At 31.8% G+C, this 24,101-nt stretch overlaps 1 protein-coding gene across 2 annotated transcripts; it reads left to right on the top strand.

Annotated features, from left to right (window-relative positions):
- Positions 1-34: 34 nt before the first annotated feature.
- LOC118196216 (RING-box protein 2-like) lies at positions 35-23,890 on the top strand. 2 transcript variants are annotated; one of them, XM_035367636.2, is made up of 3 exons: positions 35-316; positions 2,149-2,196; positions 23,614-23,890. In XM_035367636.2, the coding sequence occupies exons 1-3, from the start codon at positions 136-138 to the stop codon at positions 23,730-23,732; spliced, it is 348 nt and encodes a 115-aa protein (XP_035223527.1). In that variant the 5' UTR covers positions 35-135; the 3' UTR covers positions 23,733-23,890. The 2 variants fall into 2 exon arrangements, with proteins under 2 accessions (XP_035223527.1, XP_035223528.1); XM_035367637.2 differs by lacking the exon at positions 2,149-2,196.
- Positions 23,891-24,101: the final 211 nt, after the last annotated feature.

Here is a 24,101-nt window from a genome sequence, read left to right as displayed (position 1 = left end):
AATTACAAGAAGCAGGAAACAACTAAACTCGTTGACGTAAACTGTGATATTTATCGTTTTGTTCAGCCTGTCGTATTAGGAAACTGGTAGGTCTAAGTTTTTCTGTTACATATTGTCAATTACAGTTTGGTTAAAATGAATCGAGACAACGAAGATGCTAATATGGCAGATGATGAGGAATCTGCAGACCGTGAATTTGATACTAACGGTCAGAAACCTGAAAAAATGTTTACATTAAAGAAATGGAACGCTGTAGCAATGTGGAGTTGGGATGTGGAATGCGATACCTGTGCCATTTGTCGAGTACAGGTTATGGGTAAGAATATTTTATATGAATTTAATAAGTTAACTAGTCTTTAAATCGCAGATTTGAAAAGCAACACAATTGCGGAGCGGCCATCTCTGTTCCTCACTTTTCACCACCTGTAAACTCATGATTGCTTTTCATTTATTTGGAAACATTTTCTTTTCTTTCATTTTGCGATTTATAATATAGGTATCTTTTCTTTAAAAAAAAAAAAGGTTGATCTTTACATTATGGTAACTTGGCGATTTTTTGGCGAAAATTTGGCGACCAACTCTCCTACAGCAACCCTCTATTTTTTTTTCCCGCCGCCATTTTGTCTTCACGAAGTAAAGACATGTTTCTTTTCTTTTTATCTACTGAACACTTCTTCCAACAATCTACTAGCCAAATTACACTTATGCTAGAAATTTTATCTAACTGCTTAATCATGACAAATATTCACTGCAAAATTGGGAAAAAGTGCACAATACCATACTCCTTACGCGTTTTTCAAAATAACACATACACATAAACCATGTACACGCCAACTTATTTTTACTTAAAAAAACATCCCAGAATTGCACAAAAATGGCATTGCGCACCCTCTTCACTATATCCATGTACACTGCTTTTTTCTCATTAATTAGAAAAATTTTTACGAAAATACATGACAATTTTCTGAATCTTTAAACCCGGTAAAAAGAACATATATGAAATTACCTGATCGCGAAAAAGTATTTACCCTTTCCAAATATGAACATTTCCACATATAAAATAAATAAAATATCCAAAAACTTTTACCTCTAAATCATCTATTACATTATAAACGTCACCAATGAATTCATACTGCAAACTTTACAAATACTTAGTGTCAAATATTTAAATTATTTCCATGCACGTTTACTTCAACTTAAACGTATACCAAATTCCTACAAACATAAAATTCACAAAATAACTATTATTTAATTAAAATATCACTAAACCATGTACACGCCGATTTATTTTTACTTAAAAAAACATCCCAGAATTGCACAAAAATGGCATTGCGCACACTCTTCACTATATCCATGTACACTGCTTTTTTCTCATTAATTAGAAAAATTTTTACGAAAATACATGACAATTTTCTCAATCTTTAAACCCGGTAAAAAGAACATATATGAAATTACCTGATCGCGAAAAAGTATTTACCCTTTCCAAATATGAACATTTCCACATATAAAATAAATAAAATATCCAAAAACTTTTACCTCTAAATCATCTATTACATTATACACGTCACCAACGAATTCATACCGGAACCATTACAAATACTTATTGTCAGATATTTAAATTTCGTGCATATTTTTCATGCACGTTTACTTCAACTAAAACGTATACCAAATTCCTACAAACATAAAATTCACAAAATAGCTATCATTTAATTAAAATATAATTAAATTCAAAAACACTACTTAAAATATAAATGAGCACATACATTAAATTAATACATACATAAATACCCATTCCGAATTCACTTTAGTTACGGCCATGGGATCCAAAAATTCACGAACACTGTTTCACACAACACAGAATAAAGCCACGTACAAAATTTCCAGATTTTTTCCCGATTTCCCCCCTTTTCCGATTAAAGAACCGTAATTCGTTCATTAATATCACATGACATATCCCATGATCTCTCATTTCCCTCACACAAAATAATGCGTAATCGGAACTGAGTACTGCTCACATTATTATGAGAGTGCCAGGTAGTAACCTTTATCGCCTCCAAAATGTCGCCAAACTACCAGTTACCATATTGTAAAGATCAACAAAAAAAAAAAAAAAACCTATTGTATCATCAAATGCAAAATGTTTTTCAGATGCTTGTTTGAGATGCCAGGCCGAAAATAAGCAAGATGATTGCGTTGGTAAGCTATCAATAAAATGTTCATATTTAGTTTTTAAGAATTATTAAGGATTTATGAAAATGACCTGTAAAATTTTGGGTACTCTTCTGTTATTGGGACCGGAACCATGAATGTGTGTATACGCACATATATACATTTTTTAATATACCCACTCACATATACGTAAGTGCATACATGAGCACATGCATTCATTCCTGAATCCGGTCCCGATAACAGAAGAGTATGAAATTTTGTTTGGTTGATTGTAATATGTTGTATATTAATATAGGTTGATTAGTAGGGTTCATGTTTTACGTGTGAGTGTACGTACTAGTATTACATTAATATTGGATAATTTTTTGCAGTGTGTTCTGATGATTTTCTGGGTAATCATGGGCTGACTAGTGAAATTTTTGGTAAAATCCTAGTATAAGGTGCAGCCTTGCACGATTTTGAAAATTATCACCAACACCAAAATGACCCGTTTAACTACTCATCGTGTATGCCCCATTTACTACTTATCATAAATTCGCCAAAAGTAGCCAAATCCCTTGTGCACCAGATACTAGGATTAAACCAAATTTTTATATCCTTGGATTTAGCGTTACATTTCTTATAAATTTATATCGTATTAAATTACCTATCCTTGGATTTAACATTAGATTTCAAATAAATTTTCACCATGTAGATTTATATTAGTATCCCTGTTCCCCAAAGAATGCTATCAGGTACATAAGTATTTATGTTAACGTAGCTAAACTAACAATACATGATACATTTTGTAAACCATCATTTCCTTTTTCACATCTGGATAATGGTGTTAATATATATTTCTATCTAAAGAAATGGCATTATGATACGTTTTATTTTACATACGACATTTAAGTAGCACATATCTCAATGTAAAAAAAAAAGGATTATTCAGTATCAGCTATCTTTCAGAACTAATGAATAATAAATACAGTTAAAAGTCTTTAATCCGGACTCGTCGGGACCACCAATCCCGCACTTTGCTTAATTGTTCTTCATCTGAATCACTTTCAGTTTCAAATGAAGATAAAAACTCGCTTTCTGAGCTAGATAATAAACTTTCTTCTTCAGATTCACTAGCCATATATGCTTCTTTTCAAAACAGCACGAAATAGCAGCAGCAGGTAACACAACAGCAGAATAGATGAAGTGGCTGATGAATGAGGATCTAGGATCGTATCTTTTCTTCTGGCATCAACTTAGAGTTCTAATCAGTAGTTAAACATTTGGCTGATCTTTAGAATATGGTAACTGGTAGTTTGGCGACATTTTGGAGGCGATAAAGGTTACTACCTGGGACTTTGTTAATAATGTGGGCAGTAATCGGTTCCGATTACGCATTATTTTTTGTGAGGGAAATGAGAGATCATGGTATATGTCATGTGATATTAATGGACAAATTATGGTTCTTTAATCAGAAAAGGGGGGAATTTGGAAAAATATCTGTGGCTGTATATTATTTTGTATTAAGCTTCATTGTGTGTTGTGTGAAGTAGGGTTGAATAATTTTGGGATTGTATGGCGCTGTCTAAAGTGAATTCTATATGTGATAAACAGAATTTTGTGTTTTATATAGCGGAGGAAGTGTGGAGGAAAAATTCGCAGAAAAAATAATTTTATTGAATCCATAATAAAAGTGTATCCACCATGTAAGCAAGATTCTGAAGAAGATTAGGTAAGTTAGTATTTTTAATTATTTGAGGATATTATTTTTATGCATTGTTCTAACTTTAAGGTGGAAGTAAAGTAATTTGGTATTATTGGGAAAATTGTTATTAGCAATGATTTAGTTTAAAGTAATTAGGATTGTATTTTCGTGAAATTTTTCTAATTTATGAGAAAAAAGCAGTGTACATGGATATAGTAAAGAGTGTGCGCAATGCCATTTTTGTGTAATTCTGGGATGTTTTTTTAAGTAAAAAGAAGTCGACGTACGTGTACATGGTTTATGTGTATGTGTTATTTTGAAAAACGCGTAAGGAGTATGGTATTGTGCACTTTTTCCGAATTTTGCAGTGAATATTTGTCATGATTAAGCAGTTTTGTTAGATAAAATTTCTAGCATAAGTGTAATTCGGCTAGTAGATTGTTGGAAGAAGTGTTCAGTAGATAAAATGAAAAGAAACATGTCTTTACTTCGTGAGGACAAAATGGCGGCGGGAAAAAAAAAATAGAGGGTTGCTGTAGGAGAGTTGGTCGCCAAATTTTCGCCAAAAAATCGCAAAATTACCATAATCTAAAGATCAACCAAACATTTTACCAAAGACCCTTAGTAATCGTAATAAAATAAGAGGTGTATTGAAAAATTGATGAATGAGATCAGGCAGTTCGGCTTTTATAGAGTAAAATCATTTTGGGGGTAGAAAACAAATAAATAGCTTGGTCAAAGGAGCTTCTTGAGAAAATAAATGTATTTTCAAGTTACAATGCAATTTCTTTTTAATTAACTATATAAGAGTTACAATGCAAGTATTTATATAGTACGTGCATTATCGAGATGTTAATAGAAACCACAAAAAGAAATTCTGGTACTTTTCCATTTCGCTGGCGCAAATCTCGCCAAGCAGACTTTGTTGGCGACAACATACAGTATACACATAAAAAATGTTAATTCTAAGAATTTTTTTTTTTTTTTTTATTTTCAAGGCATAAACATTTTAATATGGTTTAAAATTTTGTAAAAATCCAATAAATAAAGACAATAAATTTGTAAAAAGATATTAATTTAAGAATTTACTATGATTTCATGGTTCAAAATCCTGATTCGCCGGTTCGTATCACGTGACCCCAAGTGATCTCATCTCACGTAAACTGCGCTACTAAAATCTAATTCTCTCAGTAATTATCTACATTAATTTCAAGTTAAATCTTAATTTGGAATACAAGTTTAAATGCAAGAATTATTTCAATTCGTTCGTTATTTAATTACGGCAAAGCCTCAAGGGCTATCTGCCTAAGGGGAGGGATGCCTTCGTGGAGGACTTTCTAAGAGAAACTGGCTCGGATACACGTTACACATGGTGAAAGCCACGAAAACACCCATGCAGCCAGCCCGTTGACGGGATTCGAACCTCGGACCGAACTACGAGTGTTCAGCGACTTTACCGCTCGGCCGCTGGTGGGCCCCAGGACTTTTTAAAGAAACTGCTTGTATATATGTTATATATGCAGAAAAATATGAAAACGCCCATGCAGGCAGCCCTTTCTACTAGAATCGAACTTAAGTCAGAACTCGGTATTCTGCGATTATTCAGCGACTTTACCGCTCGGCTGACAGTGACAGAATGTCTGCTAGCTATACATAAATCTACTACAGAGTTAGATTTGTTTCCGAGAAAAAGATGCGAAACAGAAAAGAGACGTGAATCGTATCCATCTCACTGAGATGAATATGATCATTTTCAATGTGCTAATTGGTAGTGCTCTATTTAAATGGTCAACGTGTAAGTTAAGTGGGTGGCCAAATCAAGTAAATGTTTTAATGATATATCTAGATATGATTCGAAATTTTTTTTAATTGGAAAGGCAACGTTCAGTTTACAAACAAACTTAAAAATAATTGAACATAATATTCATTTTCAAATACTATTCTATCTAATTTTCTAAGTTAAAATGCCCAACAATTCATATAATGCTGTTGTGCTAGTACATTTATAAAGACTTACTGGTTTACCTTGCGTCCTGTGGTAGTGCAAGTAGTAGCAGATCCAGCTAGTAAAATTGGAAGATCTGTGGTTCGAATCCTGGTCCTTAAGGGAGGAGAATATAAGGAAAGATTTTTTCCCCCCTTGTAAGGTAAATTGACAGCACGTCTAGATGAATAAGTTTGAAGATTCATGATTGTGATCCAAGCCTCATCGGTGGTTAAGATACACCTTTGAATACTGGCAGTTCGACCTGGTTTGGGTTCGATCACAAGCGAACTGACCAGTTGCATGGTTGGTTCTTGTTTTCCTCCTGTGTAATATGCTAGTTTCCCTCAGAATGTCCTCCACGAAGGCATCCTTCCTCATAGGCAGGTAGCCCTTGCAACTTTACGTTATTTAAATAACTGAATCGATCATGATTTTGATCCTTCCAAGGACGTTTTGAGTTTACCTGTTTCATGGCTTTACATATTACTATTATTAATGAATTCCTCTCAGGATGTTATCCAAAAATATATTAACAACTCGGGTTTTTCGAGAATTTTTTCTTCTATCCGAATACCCAGTAAAACACCTTTGTTATGCATAAAGCTCTTATTCATCAGTTTCGACTGAGGGATGGTAATTGAAAGAAATATTATTTTCTAAAGCTTAAATGTGAGCTTTAGTATGGAAGAAGAAAGATACTAGGATGCTGAAACAATGAAATTTTTATTAATTACATAAGAATAAACTGGCGGTTCTAGCTTCATTAATCGTTCACATTATGCTATTTGTAATTATTTAACTTAGAGTGGATCACTTAGTTTTAAAAAAAAAGTGATTTATGCATTTACAATTACCAGACAAGGCATTTTTTAAAGCATAAAGATAGTTAAATGTATTTTAAAAATTGAGTTTGTAATCAAGCTTCGCTTTCTAGGAATAAGATATAGCTTGCAGTTAAGTTGTATTCTTTCTTAAAAAAATATTTCTTTTGTTCACCTATTAAAAATAACAATCAGCAGCGTGTGTTTTTGAAAATATCCCTAAATGCAACATAATTACAAGGCAGATTTCTTTAGGGAATCCTTTACGAAGACATTTTACCACTTAGGTGGAAAATGTTTTGCTAAATTAAACTCTAAATTTACAAAGGCGATTTTTTGAGAAAACAGAAGGAGGACTCTACATTGGACTAATAATTAGCAAGTTGCTCATCAGTGAAAAATAATGGCAATCTTGGATAAAATGAAAATCAGAACGATATTATTGCAAATTCTTCTATAAAGCATCTAACATATTGCAAATTAAAAATTTAAAAAAACGTTCTTTATTTTGTGAGTTTATTTGTGAAACTATCTGAGAAATAACCTCATTTTATCTTGTAATATTAGAAAATGTTTTCAGCTGTCATTATCTATCACAAATTAAATACTTTGAAAGTGGATTCATTTTAAGCTGTTTAAAATATTATTTGTGTTCGTTCTTAGGGTGAAGAAATGTTTATGTGCTGTGTTCATTCAAAAGTATATGTATTTTGCCAGGATTTTGATTTTGCACTTCCCAGTTTTTATCAAATAACATAAAATTAGCATTTCGTGGAAAAAAAAAATTTTTTTTTTTTTTTTAATCTTTAATTTAAACAGCACAGGGACTAGAATTTTTGTTACTTTGCAAAAAGTGCTTAGTAAAAAGATGGATTTTGAATTTGAAATGTTTTTGCTATTTGGTTAGTAAATTAATTAATATAATGTAGTACAGTCAAAAGTCTTTAATCCGGACTCGTCGGGACTTCGGTGATTCCGGATTATCGATTTTTCCGGATTATAGATCATCAGTTTAAATCTGGCAAGATGGCATTCAGAAATTATAAAATTAAAAATATCAAACCGTAATTTATAAAATAATGAGCAATTATGATCTAAAGGGTATCAAAATTTACAAAAAAAAGAAGCTTAATATTTATTTGTTTACTTTATTAAACATTTCTTTCAACGCGCGATTGCGTAAAGCATACCTTATGCATAGCCGATATTAGAAAATTGCAACCAGAAAACTATTTGATTTGTATTCGTGATATTTATAATGACGAGGAATTTGATTTAAATCATATCAAAGACGGAGTAAATGAGACTAAATACTACATTTAGTAAGGAATTATAAGCCGAATAAAATAAAAACATCTGCCCTGAAGATAACGATAGTGCTGACAGAACAACTTCCAGTTCATTGCGCTGTGACCCCCACCCCCGCGCAGAGCAGCGTGAAATTGATAAACAGATTTCGGAAGGGTTAGATAAACAAAGGATAAGGCTTTATCCATTTTTTTGTAGCAGTTTGTTTTTTGTTTGATGGACATCGAAACATACTTTCGTTTTCTAGATCCTTTGGGAGCTCCAGCATCGGAAATTCTATTTGACATAAGGGAAAGTTTAAGCGTACTTTTATAAAATTGCTCTTACAGTCTGCAAAAAATAATAAGCCGGATCCAATTCGAAGATTAAGGAACAACGCAATCATCAACATTAACTGAAATAGATAATTAGATAATTTTAGCTTATACCGTCCATTATAAATTAAACGCGCACGCGAAAACGTATTCTGCGCTTGCGCAGGCGTATATGTGCAATCGTAAATGTCTTGCGCGGACGCGTAAAACGCCTATGCGCATGCGTAGAAAGATTTTAGCTTTGAGGTCCGGATTATGGGTGTCCGAATTAACGACTTTGACTGTATTCTACTTAGTTAACTATGTTTTTATTGGGAACCATTTAAGGACATATTATAACGGTGGAAATTACTTTTGTTCTTTTTGAAGTTCCTCTATACATTATAAAATTAACCAATTGATCAAAATTTGCATTATACAATAAAATAAGTACTATAACACAACAACAACGATCAATAACCTTCTTATATAACAGTCCCAATTAAAATTACTAACTAAAAACAATGAACGTGGAGGCATTTCTATTATGTAGTAAAGTAAGCTTTAAAATATTTTGGGAGAACTGGTCAGAAATTATGTGAAAGAAAGTGAATCCAATTTTCATTTTTAAAAATTTTCTTATAATGTGTCAGCTTATTTTAAGCCATTTCATCTAGTAATAACAACTTGATATTGTTTCAGATTAAAAATAATGAATGCAATATCATCCATATTTCAACATGGGCTTATTTAGTTATGCTGTTATAACTACTAATAACTGTTGATGAAATTTTTTCACAGCAACATAATTTTGATCTGCTATGCAAGTTTATTTATGTGTTTATTTTTTTAACAAATATTGAATCGTCAAATGTATAAAAAAAAAAAAAAAAAAAAAAAAAACATTAATAAAATCTTTAAATGCCTGTCTTTGAATTTGAGTTCGAACATAGCATATTTAAAACAAGAGAGTATTACAAGACTTTGCTAGGATGCTGCTAGCCGCGCAAGACGCTTTGTTATAAGGAAACAACTGATTGAAAGCATGTGTTCAAATTATCACATCTGTCGTTTATCTGTCAAAGAAAAGGTAGGACTTTTGTATGAGTATGTTTCAAAGCTTGTTTTTCCATTCCATAAGTACACCAATCCTCAGGGGTGTAATTACTCTTTTACGACAAATCTGAACTACTGCAGTTCTTCCGAAACGTGAAGAGAATATACTTACTATACGATGACATTACTGAATGATCTCAAAGCCATCTGCTATTCTGAACTATTTTGTACTTTCTTTAAAAATACAGAAGGTTATAAGTACAGGTTTTTTGCACATCTACAGTTATTGTTTTTTATTACTGTCATGTAACATAAATGCAAAAGCATTTAATATTTATTTAGTCTTTCGCATAATATGTCAAAACAAATTTCTCTTAAGTCATCTGTTTGTAGCTGAAGTTGCTATGTGTATTTCTTTAATTTATGCTATGGAAGTTAAAAATACAGCGATCAGTAAAAAATATAAAAATTCTGCATATGTGAAAATAAAATTATGGTAAAATGCTTGAACACCATCTCCAAAAAAAGAGACTAAATTAAAAAAATCATGTTTGAGCTAAAATATTAATGTCTTTCAAAATCTTTTCTAACATACATGACAATTTTCGATAGAGGAACAAGCTTTTTTTTTTACTGCTTAGACCTAGAATACTTTTTTTTTTTTTACTTCTTACTAAACAATCATAGATCCTTTCCCAGATTTTACTAATCAGGTCTTGCTGGCCTAAGATGTAATACTTTGATAAAGAAATTCTAAAAAGTTTAGCCTTTTTTATTTCATTAATTCTGAATACTTCTAAAAATTCGGACTACTACAAATTTTATTAAAACTCATCCTATGATTCAAAAAGGTGCTTCAGACCGCTGACAAAGTTTTTAAATTAAAAAGAAACTATATTTGATATGGTAATGAAGTTAAAATATCATTGCACCTGCTTAGACAATATTCAATCTAAGAATGCTACTATTTTAGAGAATTCTATGCATTTCAAATAAAAAATAGCACAAGTAATTATTATACATCCAGATTATACACGACTACTGCGTCATACGCCAACAACACACATTCAAAAAATAATTTTAAAAAATTTTTTTTTAAATCTGACAGGTTTCAGATTTTAAATTACGTCCAAAAGGACATTTCTTTAACGTTGTGCTACCTTTATTTATTAAATATCATGTTCTTTGCACTTACACCATAAAATTCAGTTCATAGCAATGTCAATAATTAATTTTAAAATGAGCATATATTTAGAACTTCCAGTACACAATTCCGCGCGCTGGAGATAAAAAGGTTTCCACCCCCGTAGAGTGTTGCTATTGCTTGCTTTGAAATCGTTGAGTTTGTTACTCAAAAATTCGTTAAAGTTTCACATAATATGAAATAGATAATAAAACAAATTCCAAATTTCAAATTTGGTCTTCCACATGCCCATATTCGTAGGAGGATTACGTCATTCAAACTTGGATGGCCTTTTTTCAAATCTTTTTTTTTTTATCACAATGCGAGAATATACATACATTTACGCAGATTTTCATTATTTAATTACTTCAAATGTAATGCGGGACTCTAACATTTGGTGGCAACAGTCTGAAAAGTGATTTGCCGTTTATAGTGATTCATCGCAAAAACAAAAACAGCAATATCTCAAAATTATTTTAAAATGAGCGTATTAGAGTCTCCCGCACTGGAGATAAAAATTCGATTTTTTTCGTACGGTGTTGACATTACTCGCTTTGAAATTGTTTATTTTTTTAATCAAAAATTTGTTGAAGTGTTATAAAATATAAAATTGGTAATAAAAAAAATTTCAAATTCAAATTAGGGCTTCCACATGCCCATATTGTATGGAAGATTACATTATTTAAATTTTGATAGCTCTAGGTACCGTTGTTTTACCACAATGCAAGAAACATACGTACATTTATGCAGATTCTTCATTATTTAATTTCTTTAAGTATAATACAGAGCGATAATATTTAGTGGCAACAATTTGGAAAGTGATTCGCCGTTTATAGTTTTCAATGAAATCTTGAAACCTTCCTGAAAAGTCCTTCAGGGCAAATTGCCCCTTTGGACTAAAAATAAAGTAAGCAAACATAAAAAAAGTAAATTTTCGTGCTTCTTTTCTTAATAGTATTTCGTTTTATTTATTTACTGCGGTTTTTTTTAACTGAAATTTGTTACTTTTAGAAAAGTTGCGGGTTATATTTCGGACATTCAGTTGTTAGGCTGTAGGTTGGTTATTTTAATAATTTATATAGCAAAATACAGAAATTTTAACACCTTTGCCTTTCTGCTTGTAGTTATTTTGCGTTGAACAATGTAATTACAATTATGTAAGAAAATCAAACTCATTGAATTTTTTTCTAATAAAAATCGCATTGAAATCAATGTACATAAAAAGATTTGGAATATTTGAAATGAATTTGAACAGAACTTCATCAAACCAGTATAAGCGATGAATGTTGTTCCAAAATGAATAAATAATTCGCCATTATTATTTTTACCATCAAATTAGATTATGCTTCATAAACCCATTCAAAATATGCTTATTATAAATTACTGTTGATGGCTAATTTTTATTTGAATTATTGCTTAATTATGCTATTCTTTACATGTAATTATATATAACTCATATTAAATGCGCTATTCGTTTCGCTCCAATAATTAAAACTTGTCGGTTTTAATTATCTATCTATTGATCCATAAGTAAATTTGTTTAAATATTTCCTAATGCTATTTTTTAATTGAATTTATGAGCATTTCGCATATTTCTGAACATTCAATTTAAAAACTAAAGGATATTTTATGAAAATGTTATCTGTTTAAAGAGAGTATTGAAAAAACATGCTTACATGCTACTTTTTTATTTCGCGAAGAATGACCACGTTTGTTTGTTGTTTATAAACCACTACATGCTCAAGCATTTTCTTGGCGATTAAACATAGCGGTCTAAAACGAAAAAGAGCAACCCTCTTTGCCTCCTACTGAGAACTGTCATTTAGAGATCTCCAGGGTTCCAGAAATAACGGGGACAGGAGACATCAGCACGGCCGCTTTAAGGCGGTCATAACGCTTTCGAGGTCTTTACCGCTAACCGCCTAGAAGTGTCCGTAACGATTTCGAGGTAGGCCGTCTTGACCGCCTAAACCCGGTCATAACGCTCAGAGGGTTAAAAAAAATCCCAAATTTGCACAAAAATGGCATTGTACACACCCTTGACTTTATCCATGTACACATCGACCTATTTTCACTTAAAAAGTCAATGAAAATTGACAAAAATCCAATTCTTCTTACTCTTGTAAAAAGTGCCAAATAAGTGGGCGATTCTCCACTTTAGCCAAACAACATAAAATCTTACTAGATGGCTTCCTCCTTTGAAGAGCATTTATGTGCCAGTAATAGTTAGTATACCTTGGCAACTGCACGGATGTAATATTTTTATTTTCATATATGACTTACTTATTTTATTTTTTAAACATCTTTTCTCTGTCTCTCTCTCTCTTTTTTTAAATTTAGAAATAACAGAATATGCTTTTTAAACAAAAACTGCCTGCTCTTCTCCATAGTGTTGTGGTGTAGATTTCCTGTTTGGGACATGCTCTGTTTTGTAGCCAGTTTTCTGTTTCTTTGTTTCATTATTTTCCAAAGAATAATTTATTAACATTTCCTCCCTGCAGTGTACAGTTTGATAATGATTAAATATTTAAGTGTAATTGTTTGTTCATTATAATAATATATATTATCAAATATCATCGTTTTCGATACTCTTCTGTTATCCGACCGGATTCAGATATGCATGTATGTGTTCATGTATGCATTTATAGTATATTTACATGCATACATGTGTGTATACATATATATATATATATATATATATATGCACACATGCCTGCATACATTTCTGAATCCGGTCCCAGTAAGAGAAAAGTACCTTGTTTATTGTAAGAAATTATTTGTACTGCAAAAATCAGATATTTCTGAAATTGCTGTAGATAGTAAAGAATTATGGAAAATTTAATGAAGTAACCGATAACAGTTTCAGTGCCCCAAAACAACTTCAGTTAATGAGATCTATACTTAATAATTGCTTACTATCAAGAATCTTTTTACTCGTGTATTCCTTGCAGCTTCATAAGGAAAGTCTGGTATTATATCATTTGATTGAAATTTTACCATTACCGTATTTGACCGCATATAAGAAGCACTTTTTTTTCCTAAATTTGGTCTAAAAAAAAGTTACCTGCGTCTTATACGTGAAGGACACGGGTTAACTTTCAATACTGAATGCTATTTTTAGCCCGGATAAAGGTCTAGACTCGCATAACTTTATCTACATCTGCCATAATTATTTTACGCATGCGTGAAATATCTGTCGCCAAAAAGCGCCAAAGCTCGAAGCTGATGTCAAAGTTCAAACAGGTTCGACGGTCACATTACGTCTATGGAACCTTTCCTTATTTACGTAGACTTTCTTTGACTGAGCTGACACACATGTCAGTATTGGTGCTACTCTGTATAAGGGTATCAGTGCTTAAAACTATTTGTTTTAAAAAAATAACCTGGAAAATATGACTACAGGAAACAAGAGATGAAGCTATACAATTCAGTATAAACTAGGAGTGTTAAACTACGCCATAGTGCATGGAAACAAAGCAGCATAAGGCATTTCGGTCCACCGCCTACCGAAAAAATGATAACGTACTTGGCGACTGCAGGAAGATCAACTGAAGACTGCTAAAAAACAAAAACATAACCTTCGATGCCCAGCTCCATCTTGACCTGAACTTGAAAATGCCATAAAAATGAGGGTGATAGATAAAAGGAAATCTGCGATAAGTGTTTCAACCAAAATGATAATCAACAAGGCCAAAGGATTTGCAGAAAAACATAGGAATCGGAACTTTTCAGGGTATGAGGGCTGGTGCTACAGGTTAATGAAAAGGCAAGGCTTATCAGTGCACACAAAAACAACTATTGCACAGAAAATGCCACCTGATTATGAAGAAAAAATACTAGCATTTCATAGGTTTGTTATAAATGCACGCAAGAAAACTTCTTTTGAGCTCGGTCAAGTAGGATATATGGATGAAATTCCGCTCACATTTGATGTATCATCCAACAAGACTGTGAGTATTAAAGGGTCTAAATCAATTACCATAAAAACCACAGGTCGTGAAAAAAAAAACCGATATACGTTAGATCTAATATGTTGTGCTGATGGCACAAAACTACTGCCATTTTTCATATTTGAAAGAAAACCTCCAATGAGTGTAAACGTTCATGTTCATCCGAAAGGCTGGATGGACGAAGCTGGAATGAAACTGGGGTTACAGAACATATAGACGAGGCAACCTGGTGGACCCTCTCTTTTGGTTTTAGATGTATCGGTGAATAAGCCATTTAAGGAAAAAGTGCAAGAATAATGAAACAAGAGGATAGAAGAGCCACATCACATCCTCAGGTAGAATGAGGCGGCCCTCTATTTCACAAGTGTGTGAATGAGTAAAAAGATCTTGGGAGGATGTAAAGGCTGAAGTAATTGTTAAGTCCGTTAAGAAGTGCGGAATTAGTAATGCTCTTGACCGAACAGAAGACGACGTATTATTTACATATCATGTTCAAAGTAGCTTGCCGTTTGTTAATTTTCCTTAATAAAAATATGTTTGGTAATTGCATTCAATGATTGTTTATATGGCTTTTACGAAACGTGAGAACTAAAAGAAACCACATTTTAAGTTATTGCGGTACCGTACTCTCGCGCGAACTATTGAAACTTTTTTCCCTTGTGTGTGGCCTTCTAAATAAGGGTGCATCTTATGTGCCGTCAAATATGGTATTCTGCAAAAATATGTAATCTAATTGCTTAAATATGTTACAAATTTTGGTACTTGCGTACTATGATGACTACCTTGGCAACATTTGTCAATAAAAATCTTTATTGCCATTTTTTGGTTTATGTTTATAAATGCTTTTAAAAATAAAAGCCCTACTTATAAAGGAACAAAAACTTAATGAAAAATCCCAAAAATATATTTGTAAGATAAAAAATATGTAAGCAAACTTATAAATTTAATTCACTATAACCTCTTTAATTTTTTATTTCATTTGAAAACTTCATCACTCTGTCCTAAAAATAGCCCTGTAAGTAGTCTAACCTGTGTCATTCAAATTAATCATGCTATCTTTCGTAGCCCTTAATGCAGATGCCTCTTGACCAATCACCAAATTGTAAACCAAAACTCAAACTTGATTCTCTCCCTTGTTTCTATGAACAGATGCATCACTTTTGCTTGTGCTTTCCTCTTCGCCATATGCTGTATTGCAATCATGTATGAGCTGCTTTATTCGCTTCTATGGCAATAATATCAAAAATTGTAAATGTTCTCTAATAGGCATGAGTGCCAAATGAATTGTGGCCACAAAATGGGAATTTAAATAAAAAAGAATTTTAATCTGGCTCAACTGCTTCTTCTTCAAAACATATGGACACTCTTAAGCATCAAGTATCTACGCAATTAGTAATTCTACGCCTCTACTTCCAAAAATTTGTGCTATCATTACACACACATATATATACATATTACAAAATAAATGTATGTATATAAACTATATATACTAAATGCAAATTAAAGTTACTTAAAACTGGTTAAAAGAAAACATTGAAGTTAATGGTGAGGAAAGTGGCGGGAAATAACATCGAAAGAAGTTTCCTGTTTTTTCCACCAAATAAATTTAGCTAAATAGGTATCCTAATGATGGCGGCTTGTCCCCTGCGTAGATGGGTCAACAAAATTTTATCGATGATTCACCTTAAAATGTTCAAAACCGGTGGCAATGAGCTCCTCTGTTTAATATCTAGGCCATGAATCTGACATTGTTGTTGAGTTTTCAGCAATATTATTTTGGATTTCATGCATTAATGTTGTTGCCTTCCGGGTCTGGAACTCTGACTAGAAATGCTTCTTTTGTCTCCTGGCAAATTCCACCGACCCACTGTTATGGCAATATATGGCCTTGATTATTCTTTCGATGCATAAAAAGCCTTTCGACAATCATTCCAGGCCCTTCAATTTTAATATTTCGATTATCCTCCAAATCCTTCACACACACTTCACGCATATAATTATTCCAATCAATAACAGTCTTATCAGATAAATCCAACTGATGTTTACAATACGACTGTTTTCAAATCATGTACTAGTTGAGACACCAAACTTTTGTTGACAACTTTTGACATTGCATCTCCAATAAAATCCTGAGTTATAAAACTTCCATGTCATGGCCATTTTTACAAATGCATTCTCTGGATAAAATTCCAGCCTCTCTCAAAGATACTATCGCTTCTTCTTCATTTGAAGGAAGTTGGAAAATGTTGATACCCATTGGGAAAAAAACAATCACAAAAAGTTTCACGTGTTTAACCTAAACGTAATAATCCGCGTAAGTGATGCAAAAAAAGGGTGTGGTAAAAAAAAAAAAAATGCAGAATAATACTTTTTATTTTAGCACCCTTTATAACCTATGTTAGGGTTAAACTGTATAACATACAAGGGTCGCCAGTTTTGGTAAGATATCTAGGTAGTCATTGTAGTACATAAGTACCCAAATTTTGTACATGTGTAAATAATTTTAGTGAAGTTTTATTTAAAATTGGAATATCTGGTATAATGTAAGATAAGAAGTCTTAAGGAAGCAAAGCTTTGCCCCCAAAAAATAAGATTACAGGGATAAGTCTATTTAACGTTGAGGTAAATGACTATCTTGTGCCAAGCTGGTGATGGTTTTGCCAACTAATCTTTGTCACCAAATTAGACAAGAAATCGCCAGAAGTCATCAAACATGGTCCCATTTTGGTCCAGTCTCTGTATATAACTGTTAATTGAATAACTATAATTCATCCCAAAATGTAATTATAACAGTATCCAGCTCTTATGTAATAACTTTAACTGTATATGCCTTCCAATAATTTCAAGAAATAGAAAGTAGAAAATTCTGGGTGGTCGGATGAATGTTATATAAGATTCGAAAGAATATCAATTCTCAGTTTCTAGTTCAGGGTTGACCGGATACGTGCGAGCTTCGCTGTTTGCATTGTTTTGTATTTAATGTTCTTAGTAGTTCAGAGTGGTAACTACTGATTGTGCTGTGTCATACCGAGAAGAGCTATACCAGTACTTTTGGTACCCTTCTGTTATTGAGACCAGATTAAAAAATGCATGATGCGGCCCCAATAACAGAAGAGTACCGAAAGTTCTAGAACTGTAAAATGTTTCTTTTGTGAAAACAAAAAGCATCCATTGGTTCTGTATGCATTCAATCCATTAAGATCCTGTACACACGTAACAATGTTGTGACTACTGTAAGCAGGATTAATTTTTTGAAATCCTTCAGCTTAAGCACTGGGAGAAAAGAAAGGACACTTATATTGTTAATTAAACTCTAAAACAAAATAAATAATTAAACATTTCATACTCATGTTTCTTTTAAAATTTTCTGTTTATTGAGTTAGTGACAAAATTCTGCCATCATTTGTTGCAGTTTCTCATCTGCAAAGGGATGAAAAATATTTTACGCCATGCCCTTCGAATTTCTTAAACAGCTTTTACTTTTTGCAGCCATTGGGCATAGCAGACATAATCATCTGAATTTAACTGTTTCAAATGATGCAAATATTCATATTTTGACATTCTTACATTTAAGAATTAAACTCTGTGAAAATTACAAAAATAACTTCTTATGTGATCCCTATATACCTGTAGTTATGTGAAAATTTAGTAAAACATAAAATATTTTAATCTTGTACCAAAAGAAATTGACCCCAAGATATTTAATTTTTAAAATGCAGGATTCTTGACATGTTTTTCAACATGTCTTAAAGGGTAAAAATATATTTACAGGTATCCGTTGGTGATTTTTGGCGGTACATGGATACCGAGTTTGTGCAATTCTTTGACTTGTTATTTTGGCTTGTATAGCCGCCGCTATACAAAGCCAAAATAACAGACAAAGAATTGCACAAAATCAGTATCCATGTATACATCAACCTATTTTCACTTAAAAAAACATCCCAGAATTGCACAAAAATGGCATCGCACACTCCCTTGAATTTGTCCATGTACACATCAAACTATATTCACTTAAAATGCCGAAGGAGCAGTCAACAAAAAAATATATACATTTTGAATCAAACAATGAAATAACATAAAAAAGGAAATTCATCTTTGCACTACACAAAGGAAATATCCACTTGCCTTATTAACGAATTAATATGTCTTCAGTCAAACAAAATTCCTTAACAGCATCCAAAAACTTCCTAATATTATCTGAGTTGGAATCTGTATACTTGTGTCGCCATATAAATTCATAAAAAATATCCTTAGTGGAAGTATCCTCTGACGTTCAACACATACTCATTTCTTTCTTACAAACTGGACACCGAATAATGGCTACTAAATAAATATTCATTTACACACCATTTAAGTAATGCTCTTTTCTCCTTTTTTTATCCAAATCGTACAAAAACTCAAATTAATCTTACATTCAGCCATTTTACCATCTAAACCACAAAACAAGCAATATACTTCCTAACCAACACACACTACAAGCTCTTAAAATTTACATCAATCATGCAGCCGATTATGTCATAATAGTATTTCCATATTGTTCAAGTACTCAGACTACCATAAATGAAACAACAACTTCACGATAACACAAAGGCTACCATTCTCTCTACTCTAACCGTCTTGAAGAGTGAAGTAAAAGTCTAAAGAGTGAAGTAAAGAAGAGTAATTCGAGGTGAATTTGGTTTCTCTTTAATGCAATTCAGTGATGTTCTAGTGTAATTTACTAGAGTGTAGTAATTTATGAGTTTTCAAATGCTATAAGTATGTTAATATTCTCATGCACTTTTATTACTTGCATAGAAATACTTTCCATTTTTCGTTTATGCAAATAAAAGTTACAAATTGTCTATATGTCAATATAGAAGAAGTCTGCTTTCAGAACACAAATTTCTGTGGATGAGACATCCTTTTAAAAAAATTATACTGGTTATTTTTATAATAGTGGTATTTTTTACCTAATCTGTTGACATCAGAAACTTTTTTTTATGAACTAATATTTAATTTATAGTTACTGATGAGTGCAAGTATTGTCATCAGCTTGTGTATGTTTTACAGGAGAATTTTTAACTTTTTATTTCATTTCATTAATTTTTTTTAAAACAAGTATCAACTTACTAACCCTAGGGACCAGGAAGCCATATAAAAGTTAGATATCATAGTACAGTAATCTGTTGCCAAAGACGAACTTGCAAAATGCAATTTCTTAACTGTCTCCATTTAATTTGTCTAACACAAGAATTTCAACAATATATGGTATGCTGCAGAGCATCAGCTGTCATGGTCCTGTTTAATGAATTTGAAAAATTTAGAAATTCATTCAAACATTACTTACAACAGCACAACCTGAGCTTTAAAGATCTAATTCCTGATAATGCTCTCAAACATTGTGTTGAAGCTCTCACAACATTGCATCAAAATGTAAGGGTTATCGAACTATACCCAATTCTTTTTTTTTTTTTTTTGTAGAAATTCAACTTTGCATAACGCAATTTTGCCGTACATGCATTGTATACTTACACCACGTGCTCAGCAAGTATATATTGTATTCACACACAAAAACAAAAAAATCCCCTTTTTATTATGGTGTTTTGTGCATATCTATAACTACAATCAGCGTCATTTTGACCACTTGTTCCAAAAAGAAGAAAAGGATTGCATTTTGCTAATATTATATAAAGTTAATGGTTAAAATGATATATTTTGCTTGTTTAATAAGAAAATAAAGTAAATTGAGTAAATACGTGCTACCAAAAGATAATTTAATGTAACAAATAGCAAAGTAAAATAATGTGAGTAAATATATTAATCGAAGGATAATTTAATATAAGAAACAGCCAAAAGAGAAAAAGATCACTAAAGATATTTTTTAATAAATTGCTTCGTAAAAATTTTTAGTAGAAAATAAATATATTAAAAATTATTAAATTATAAAATATCTGTACTTGCAGTACTCTTGCGTACAGTTTACAGGGTTCCCACGCTACCTGGAAAACCGGAAAAGTTAGAGAATTTGAAAATTGACCAAAAAAATCAGGGAATTTAAATATTTTAGTAAAAATCTGGAAAAGTCGAGGAATTTCATACGGTAATCCCAAAAAGGGTGGGTTTTGCGCCAGCGTTGGAAGGATCTCTTTTTTTAGAGAATTATGTATCGCGTGAGCGTCATTCGGGCTCCAATCAGTTTGTTAGGAAGGCAAAGCTATTTTCTAGAAACTTTGATTTCCAGTAACCTCGAGAATCAAGAGACTCACATGTGCAGTGCATGTTGAACTATAGAAAATACTAGTAAAAATCTTATAATTTTTTTTTCCTTTTTAATAAATGCCTTTTTTTGTCAATTTGTAGTAAAATAAAAAAATAGTAACCAATCATCTAGACTAACCATTTAATATAACTTTATTCATGTCACTTAATGTGGCTTCTTCCCTCTGAATTTATTTTTTATTAGTTAATGATACTTTCATATTTCAGGCAGTTTTCTCTGGCATAATCCTGAAACTAATTTTAGCAGTATGATGACATACTATCACGTAATTTAATGCACATATTTCTTGCTTATGTATGCTGCGAAATATTTTTTTTTTCCTTGATTTTTTTTAAATATCATTAAATAGATTTCTTTCTTTTGCAAAAATTAGCTGCAAAATGTCTCCAAAAAAAGAATAATAATTTTTTAATCCAGATCTTCAGTGGAGAAAACAACTCCTATTATAGTTATAATAGTAATACTGTGGGAATTATATATGCAATTGGCAATGTAAGACGTGTGTAATTGGCAAATGTTTCAGTTTTCAAATGGTACCATAATTAATTTACCTAGCCAGTGTGCTCTACGTGGACAGATTAGAATTTTTTTAAAAACATACCTGGAAAAGTCAGGAAATTTCATTCTTCTCTTTGAGTGGCAATCCTGAGATTATTAATTTTTGACTTTTACCTGTACACAAACTTATTTTTTACAGTATTCAAAGTTTTGTTCTTTGCATGCATTTATTTGGCATTGTTTACACTTATAGAACGGGTTGACACAAGTCATTTTTTCATTAGATACAGAAAGTTTGTGAATTTTGGATGCATCTTTCGAAGCTCAGTATTTTTTTACCATCTGTTTCAAAATATCAACTACATATTTGGTCAAATTGTAAAAATTCACAGCTTCTCATAACACTTGTCAAAACATTTCCAGATTTACAAACTGAAAACTTAAAAACATCATTCGCTGTTTCTTTATAATTTTAAATTTCTTTACTTTATATACATCTACCTCCTTCTCGAGTTCTGTTTTGTTGTCTTTCACTATTTTCTCAAACGCGACTACTGCCGTTGATTTCACTTCCGGAAACTATACTAGTAGAAGGCAATGTAATATTTTCTTGATCTAAATTTTTACTTTTCTGTTTCATGAACAGATTTTTCCATCAGATGAATCAGATTCACTTGCTTCAAAATATTCTAAGATCTATAAATCGACATCAATCACTTTTTAAATGTAACTTTTAATATGTACAATATTTACAGATCATAGATCAAACATGGTGGTTCAGTTGACAAATAAATCTATATGCTTTCATAATCAAAAATCGAAATCAAATAGGAACCGAAGTGTTCCTAATCAAATAGTGTGCGAACCATCAGACATCCATCTATCGAACTGCCGGTGGAGAGTCTCTGGAAATTCAGAAGGCACGTCGCGTCTCGTTAACACGCAACGCTAGCGCCATCTATCAATTAATCAAAATAATTTCCACACACTGTTTCAAAATATTCTAAGACCTATAAATCGACATCAATCACTTTTTAAATGTAACTTTTAATATGTACAATATTTACAGATCATAGATCAAACATGGTGGTTCAGTTGACAAATAAATCTATATGCTTTCATAATCGAAAATCGAAATCAAATAGGAACCGAAGTGTTCCTAATCAAAAAGTGTGCGAACCATCAGACATCCATCTATCGAGCTGCCGGTGGAGAGTCTATGGAAATTCAGAAGGCACGTCGCGTCGCGTTAACACGCAACGCTAGCGCCATCTATCAATTAATCAAAATAATTTTTCAGCAGGAACAGCCCAGTCCTTGCCGGATAAATTGTTGGACATACTTTTGGGTAGGAAGTTTTCATTAGTTAAGTAGTTCTGAAACAGAATTATCATCAGACTTTAAAAAATTTTCAGCATCTCTTCCTTCGTTAGATATTTTCTTCCAACCCTTCTATGCGATTTGATAAGCAAGTCAGAACAACAAAACTATCCAAATGTACATTTTTGTCTACAGAAAAATAACATTTCTAACCCAGAGGAAATGTGCAGAATTGTGGCGTGCAAAAATTCCAAGCAGGTGTTTTATTCCTCTCCTCCTCCCCTTTCCACTCACTTCTGTGAAACATGCAATCATTCTTACCAAAAATACACTTGTTTATCTATTTTAATTGATATGTTCAAAATTACCAATAGCTGTAGTACTAGGTATATTGGCAAAAATAATTATCTAAAATGGACAAAAAAATATCATGTAACGTTTCGACGTGCAATGAACTGAAGTTGATCTGTTAGCACTATCCTTATCTTCAGGGCAGATGTTTTTATTTTATTTGGCTTATAATTCCTTACTAAATGTAATATTTCATCTCGATGTACTCAATCTTTGATATTATTTAAATCAAATTCCTTGTCATTATAAATATCACAAATACACATCAAATAGTTTTCTGGTTGCAATTTTCTAATTTCGACTATGCGTAATGTATGCTTTACACATGCGTGCATTGAAAGAAATGTTTAATAAAGTAAATAAATATTAAGCTTTTTTTGTAAATTTTGATACCCTTTAGATCATAATTGCTCTTTATTTCATAAATTATGGTTTCATATTTTTAATTTTATAATTTCTGCATGCCTTCTTACCAGATTAAAACTGATGATCTATAATCCGGAATCACCAAAGTTCCGACGAATCCGAATTAAAGACTTTTGACTGTATTGCTTTTCCATACAAGCCCAGCAATAGAGTTGGAGTGCAAAGAAGCATCAAGCAGATTTCATTCCACCAACCATAAAAATTAAATATATTAATAAATCAGAGCAAAATCTGCTTTTATTTAGTTGTTATTCATACATTTATTATGTCTTATTTTGTTTTAATATCTTTTATTCTTTTTACAGTTGTGTGGGGCGAATGTAACCACTCCTTTCACAATTGCTGTATGTCTCTATGGGTGAAACAGAATAACAGATGTCCCTTGTGCCAGCAAGACTGGCTTGTTCAAAGAATAGGAAAATGATTTCAGCTGTACTTGATGGCAATTTTGTATTTATTATACACTATGTAAATAGTCATTATTTTTAATGCTTTTAGTTGAGATTTATCTGATTGTGTAAAAAAAAAAAAAAAAAAAAAAAATGCTATGAATAAATCTGTTAGAACAATTTTTAAAGGTTATGTATTGGCTAATTGTTATGTTACAAGAAAAGTCTATTAATCACATTTTCATAATGATCTATGAATTAATCATTAATACTTCTGTTCTTAAAATGTATTCCAACTGGAAGCACATCAAAAAAAGGAATTAAGCAGTATTTCAAACAGAAATAATAGTCAAAGACAATTTCTTTTCACTACAGTAGGGTGGGCTTAAACTCACTGTCGGTAT

The sequence above is a fragment of the Stegodyphus dumicola genome, chromosome 2 (assembly GCF_044657685.1).
Source record: "Stegodyphus dumicola isolate Sdum_Otavi_A_Nest chromosome 2, ASM4465768v1".
NCBI classification, from domain to species: Eukaryota; Metazoa; Arthropoda; class Arachnida; order Araneae; family Eresidae; genus Stegodyphus; species Stegodyphus dumicola.
Note: the sequence above shows the minus strand (reverse complement) of the source record. Positions and strands in the feature narration are given on the sequence as shown.

What these genes read in the sequence shown, in the direction of transcription:
- LOC118196216 (XM_035367636.2), top strand. Translation starts at nt 136, where the DNA reads ATGAATCGAGACAACGAAGATGCTAATATGGCAGATGATGAGGAATCT. An exon ending in TTGTCGAGTACAGGTTATGG is followed by an intron (nt 317 to 2,148) that starts GTAAGAATATTT and finishes AATGTTTTTCAG; the next exon opens with ATGCTTGTTTGAGATGCCAG. An exon ending in TAAGCAAGATGATTGCGTTG is followed by an intron (nt 2,197 to 23,613) that starts GTAAGCTATCAA and finishes TTCTTTTTACAG; the next exon opens with TTGTGTGGGGCGAATGTAAC.